The 6447-nt window shown below is 44.0% G+C and overlaps 1 protein-coding gene across 1 annotated transcript in view; it reads right to left on the bottom strand.

Annotated features, from left to right (window-relative positions):
* six3.S (SIX homeobox 3 S homeolog) overlaps positions 1 to 6046 on the bottom strand; it is a 6517-nt gene extending 471 nt beyond the window's left edge. The window contains exons 1-2 of the mRNA XM_018265033.2: positions 5156 to 6046; positions 1 to 1505 (exon numbers count right to left, since the gene is read on the bottom strand). The exon at positions 1 to 1505 is cut by the window's left edge and continues 471 nt beyond it. Of these exons, the coding sequence (XP_018120522.1) occupies positions 1310 to 1505; positions 5156 to 5850 (891 nt within the window). The 5' untranslated portion in view covers positions 5851 to 6046 and the 3' untranslated portion in view covers positions 1 to 1309. The remainder of the gene's footprint in view (positions 1506 to 5155) is intronic.
* Positions 6047 to 6447: the final 401 nt, after the last annotated feature.

Raw genomic sequence — 6447 nt, 5'->3', positions numbered from 1 at the left:
GAGAGAGTGACAGAGTTAAAGTGACATACATAGAGAGTGACAGAGAGAGAGACTTTTTGTGTAAAAGAGGGTGCCCTTGTACCAGCCTTTATTTCTATGTATGTAATGAAGAGTGTGCGCCAGAGAATGCGTAAAATTGTGCGTAATAAAAGGTAAAGTGTGAGTATGAGTGAGAGTGTAGGTGAGAGGGGGAGACATACCAGGGACAGAGGATATAATTAGAGTGTAATTGGGATAGAAAGAGACAGAGAGAGGGAAACAGAGAGACAGCAGGAATATTAAAGAGATTAAATACGCACAGAATGGGAATTAACAAAAAAGAAAAGGGAGACAGCTAGAAAAGAGAGAGACAGCCATAGAGAGTGACAGAGTAAAAGTGACAGACAGCGTGACAGAGAAAGAGAGACTGTGTGTGTGTAAAAGAGGGTGCCCTTGTACAAGTCTTTATTTCTATGTATGTAAAGAAGAGTGTACACCAGAGAATGCGTATAATTGTGCGTAATATAAGGTAAAGTGTGAGTATGAGTGAGAGTATGAATGAGAGTGTAAGTATGAGTGAGAGTGTGAGTATGAGTATGAGTGAGAGTATGAGTGAGAGTATGAGTGAGAGTATGAGTAAGAGTATGAGTGAGAATATGAATGAGAGTGTGAGTATGAGTGAGGGTGAGTGAGTGTGTAAGGGAGGGAGGGGGGTTGTGCCAAACAAACCAGGGAATAAAAAAAGAGCATTCGCAATATTATATACAAGCATTTCGACACATATATTACAACTGGGAAGTGACCTCATCACTGAGATATACATAATTCATATAAAATCTTGAAATAAAAATAAAATTCTGTTACAGTCATAAACTATTCTTTTTTTTTCCACATTAACCAGTTAAGTAACCCACACAGGCAGTGACAGAGGTGTTGAAAAGAAAAAAAAAAAGGTGCTTACGAAGAAAAATGATTGTCTGATGAACACGAGAACGAAAATAAAATTAAAATAATTATTAATTAAACAAACCAAGGAAAAAAATAATTGCGTCTTGGGTGACCGCATTACAGAGGAGATGAGTGGGATTCCTCTTCCTGGAGATCCTGGGAAGGGGGCACCAAGCTTGGTTTAGGGGGGTCTGTCCCCAGATACAAAGGAATCATGCAATGGCCGTGCGTCCAATGGCTCAAATAGAGGGGTGCGCTTTGTCTTTTTTGGGGGGTCATACAAGTGTCACCTTTTAGGGTCCTCAAGTCTTTCTTTTTAGAGAGTCCATGTGTAGTGAGGTCCATAGGTGCCCTGATCTGCCTGGGTTTCAGTCTGTGCCTATCATACGTCACATTCCGAGTCGCTGGAGGTGACAGATAGGATGGAGGTGCCAGTTTCTGCTCGGTCTGCCAGGCTGGACACGCTGGTGGTCGGACTGGCCGCTGCCGTCGAAGGAGACTCGGCCGAACTGTGTGTGGGGCAGCCGGGATCTGCCAACGACCTCATGCCACTCTGTCCGATAGACTGGTGCTGAAGCCTGGTGGGGAGGAGGGGGGATACCACAAACAGCATGGTCAATATTCAACTGGGTTCAATTCCCTCCAACACAATTTAAAAACAAGGTGCAAAATCCGAGGGTTCCCTTCTTTCCTTTCCCTCAAACCATCCCCAAAACTACTACATACAATAATCCAAAGGAATCGGTCGATGTCAACCGCCACCAAATTCAACGATTCGGAAAATTTGGCATTTTTTTTCAAAATCATAAATAAATATTTATAGGGTCATTCCCAAATCAAAAAACCCACCGGAAATGATTTCTGATTTCTACAACACAAATACCGTTTTTTCCCCCAAGAAAATCCAGAAAGGAGTATTTATATTCCTATTTAACCTGGAGGCTGCCTTTGGACCACGAGAACCCTTATCACATATGCAAAACACTTGCACAAATTATTACTAGAATCTGGCCCAGCAAAATACATTATTATTTCCATATAAAATATAGATATTTGCGCATATATATTATTTTGTTATACTGCCAGTCTGGAATCACTAAACTATTCATCAGATACATTAAATATTCCACTCATTTGGCAGCTGCTGAAAAAATGCTATTTCTAAAACCAGCTTTTAAAGGATTTTTAAAAAAAAAAAAAAAAAATTAGGTCAAGGCTACAACACTGACACAGTTAATGAAGAAGCCTAAATGCGACATTATTTACACAATTATTTACACAATTGTCTACACAATTGTTTACACAATTCCTTACCAGCATATTCCACAAGAATAAAACAAAATATAACCCAACAGCACATGCACTATAAATTGTATTTCATTCAATAATGAGTCATAGGCAGCCTGTATATTTATTTTTTCCTGTATGTTATTTTCAGAAAGAAAATGTCTTCTTTATATTACTATAAACTTATAGAATGTGAATCTACACGTGGATGTGGGTGAAATTAGAACAGAACATCCCTGCACAAATAACACTAACATTTTTATACTGCTCCCTGGAAATAATGAGATTTTAAAGGGCATTAAAGCGGCTACAGAAAAAAAAATATCAGTTTAAGGAGTCAATTATTATTACAGGTTAGTGAGCAGCTGATAAAGGCAGGTTAAATTCAGAAATTCCACATTCTTCTTTATTTTAGCAAAAAAAAAAAAAAATTAAATGTGGGTTTTTTTTATAAAAGTGAAATAATTGTCTAAGAATTATATAGAAATAATATAAAGCTTTCTCGTTGGATTTCGATGTTTTAGTGTAGAAATATTTACACGGGACGTTTTCTGTTTATTTATTTATTCCTTCTGAATGACTACACGAATTAAGGCAATAGACAGAGTGAGGTAATGATGCTACAGTCAATACCATGGCCAGGACAAAAGCCCCCCCACTGTTAAACTTGTTTACCGTTTAAGCAGAGCCGCTTTAATTCCCTCTTTGCCCTAATAAAAATGGGAGACTTTACACAGTTTTGTGTTCCTATCCCTTTTTTTTAAAAAATTCTTGGAAGAAATAAAGACAATTCTGCTAATGATGTGACTGACACAATGGCAGTTTGTTTACAGACTTGCTGTGCTAATTAAATGGGAGAAAGGTGCTGGTTTTTTTTTTTGGCATATTTAGAAATGGAACTCTTCTACACATGTATGGATACATGGGCAAAATTAAATTAAAATACTAATTATTATACTACCTCATTAATTGGTGCCTGCATTTTGCTTGTTTTTAATTATTTTAAATGGAGAAAGTAAAATATAATTCGAATCTGCTTTAGTGGATTTGTAGGGGAGTTAAATGGAGCCCAGGGAATAGGGATTGCACAGACAGAAACACACAAGGACCGATGCGCGATGACTGTAGTTGGGTTTCGCTTGTCATAGACAACTGGAGAGAGATAATATAGAAGTATGTAATAATAGATTATAAAATTCTGCTCTCCATCATCTGTTTATCGCTTTGTGATCTGTATATCGATCTGTGAGGTTGCAGGTCGGTCATCTATATACCGTGAAATATTTGCTACTTCCAGGTCTAAACTTGAGGCCCACAGTCCTATCAAGCAATAATTCCATGTCAGCTGTATGGAGCACTCCCTCTACCCCTGCCTAAATACTCACTGCCCAGCTATTAAGCACTATTTTACATAGACTATATATATACATTAAGGTACCGCGAATGAGGCCAGACAGTAATTATAGCTTTATTTCTGGCCCACTGGAAACAAAAGTCTCTGGCCTTATGTATTCCTAGCTCATTGCACTGATGTAAGAGGAATTCTGTTTGTATAAGAAGGGAATTATTGGGTCAGGCTATTTGGCACTGCTCTCCCACATACTCCAAATTATTTCCAAAAGCACAATGCCAAACTGCCACCCAGTCAATATTCCCCAAAGCCCACCCAGTGCTCTCCTAGTGTATTTTTTACAGCTCAGAGCATTTTCTCATACCATCAAGCACTGTCTAATGCCCTATACTCCTATCCCATTCAGAACTCTCCCTCAACCATTCAGCGATCTCCCAGCACACCAATACTCTCCAATCCCATCCAGTATTGTCTAATGCCCTATACTCCTAGCCCATCCAGTACTCTCTCAGCATACTCAGTTCTCTCCTATTCCATCAAGTACAATATACAGTATGCCCTATGCTTTTAGACCATCTACTTCTCTCCCAACATACCAAATATATTGTCAGTCATCTAGTATATTCCCATTATACCCAGCAGACCCAGTACTCTCCCAGCCCATCCAGTATATTCCCAGTATACTCAGTGCTCTCCCATCCCATGCAGTATGTTCCCAGTATATCAACACACACTGTAGCAGACAGCACCCTCAGGAATATTTGTTTAAAAAGCCTTTATTTTGCTTTTCTTTGGCTTTGTGATCAGGACAGTTACAATGTTTAAAGACAAACAATGGCCCTTTATAAAGGCTTTTTAAACAAATATTCCTGATGGTGCTGTCTGCTACAGTGTGTGTTGATATTTAAAGTCGGTTGGAGTGGACTCCGAATGACGTGCACCCGATTACTAATGGGAAATTGGAGTTCCTGGTGAGTGCTGACTTAATTGCATTTTTATGTTCCCGGTATACTGAGTACTCTCCAATACCATCTAGTATATTCCCAGTATAGTCAGTGCTCTCCCAGCCCATCCATTATATTCCCATTATATTCAGTGCTCTACCAGCAGACCCAGTACTCTCCCTGTCCATCCAGTATATTCCCAGTATACTCAGTGCTCTCCCAGCAGACTCATTATATTCCCAGTATACTCAGTGCTCTCCCAGCAGACTCAGTATATTCCCAGTATACTCAGTGCTCTCCCAGCAGACTCAGTATATTCCCAGTATACTCAGTGCTCTACCAGCAGATCCAGTACTCTCCCAGCCCATCCAGTATATTCCCAGTATACTCAGTACTCTCCCAGCAGCAGACCCAGTATGTTCCCAGTATACTCAGTGCTCTCCCAGCAGACCCAGTATGTTCCCAGTATACTCAGTGCTCTCCCAGCAGACCCAGTATGTTCCCAGTATACTCAGTGCTCTCCCAGCAGACCCAGCAGCGGCGCAGCCCATGGAGTGGTCGCCCAGTAGCAGCAGCTTCTCCCCCTCCCCCTTATCCAGGCAGTTGCCCCGAGAGAGGCAGGAGCAGCAATAATCCCGGGACTGACCTGTTCTTAGCGGCGGCCGCTCTGTCCCTCTGCCTGCGGTTTTTGAACCAGTTTCCCACCTGTGTGGGGGTGAGTCCGGTGGCCTGGGCCAGTTCTCGCTTCTTGCTGGGGTTGGGGTAGGGATCCTGCAGGTACCATTCCCTCAGGAGGCTGCGAGTCCGCTCCTTGAAGCAGTGAGTCTTCTGCTCTCCGTCCCAGATGGTGCGGGGCAGGGGGAACTTCTTCCTCACCCGGTATTTATCCACCGGCCCGAGGGGTCGCCCCCGCAGCTTCTCCGCCTCCTGGTAATGCGCCTCCAGCCACATGGCCTGCAGTTTGCCGTGCGAGTCTTTGGTGAACTTGTGATTCTCCAGGATGTGGTAGAGGTCCCTGAAGTTGCCCGTGTGGAAGGCGACGACGGCCCGGGCGCGCAGGATCGACTCATGTTTATTGATGGCCTCACACGCCCCCGGGGCCACGGGCAGAGACCACAAGAAGCGCCCCAGCCGCTCGATGTCCCCCGTCTCCTCCAGCGTCTCACACACACTGGCCACTTGCTCCGGGGAAAAGTTCAGGCTCGGCAGCTGGAACATTGACAGCTCTTCCTGGGCTCGGGGGCCCCCGCCGCTGGAGCCGGCCAGGAGCACGGAGCGCTCGGGGAAGTTGGGCAGGAAGAAGTGGGCGGGATAAAGCTCTAGAGGGGACCTGAACACCATGGGATGGCCGGCGGGGGGGACAGCAGGAGCCGCAGATACACACACTGAAAGAAGCGGCAGCAACACTAGCGGCGGCGGCGGCTGCACAGAAAAAGTCACTCAGCGCAATGCCAACGGCCTCATCCTAGCGCCCTTTCCACGCACACTGAGTGCAGCACCGAAACATTGCTTCGCTTTTCTATTGGTCTGCCAGGTGTCTCCAGGGCAACGCTGCCAATCACTGTCACCTCTGCCAATCAACGGCGGCGACGTCACTCGCTGTTACCACTTCCCTTTAGATGGGGGGTAAGGTAGAGAAGGGAGTGTGGCTGCTGCTGTGCTGGGTGGAGGGGGGCTTATCTAATGGGATCCCCCACCCAACACACATACATGTAACCTTCCCATTTAAATAAGGGATCAAATAATGCGATTGCTGAATGGGATGGGCAATTAGTGGGAGGAATATTATTGTGATGTGAAGTAGAAGAGATATGGGGGGGATAGACATTGGGAATAAAGGACTTCTCCTCACTCAGTCCGTCTGCACATGATCTGCACGTCGTTTCCCTTCATTCTGCCCATGTGAGCAGCGATAGTGCCGGGGAAGAATGGAGAGAT

This window comes from Xenopus laevis, chromosome 5S (assembly GCF_017654675.1).
Source record: "Xenopus laevis strain J_2021 chromosome 5S, Xenopus_laevis_v10.1, whole genome shotgun sequence".
Taxonomy (NCBI): domain Eukaryota; kingdom Metazoa; phylum Chordata; class Amphibia; order Anura; family Pipidae; genus Xenopus; species Xenopus laevis.
The sequence above is the reverse complement of the archived record's forward strand: the minus strand, read 5'-3'. Positions and strand labels throughout refer to the sequence as shown.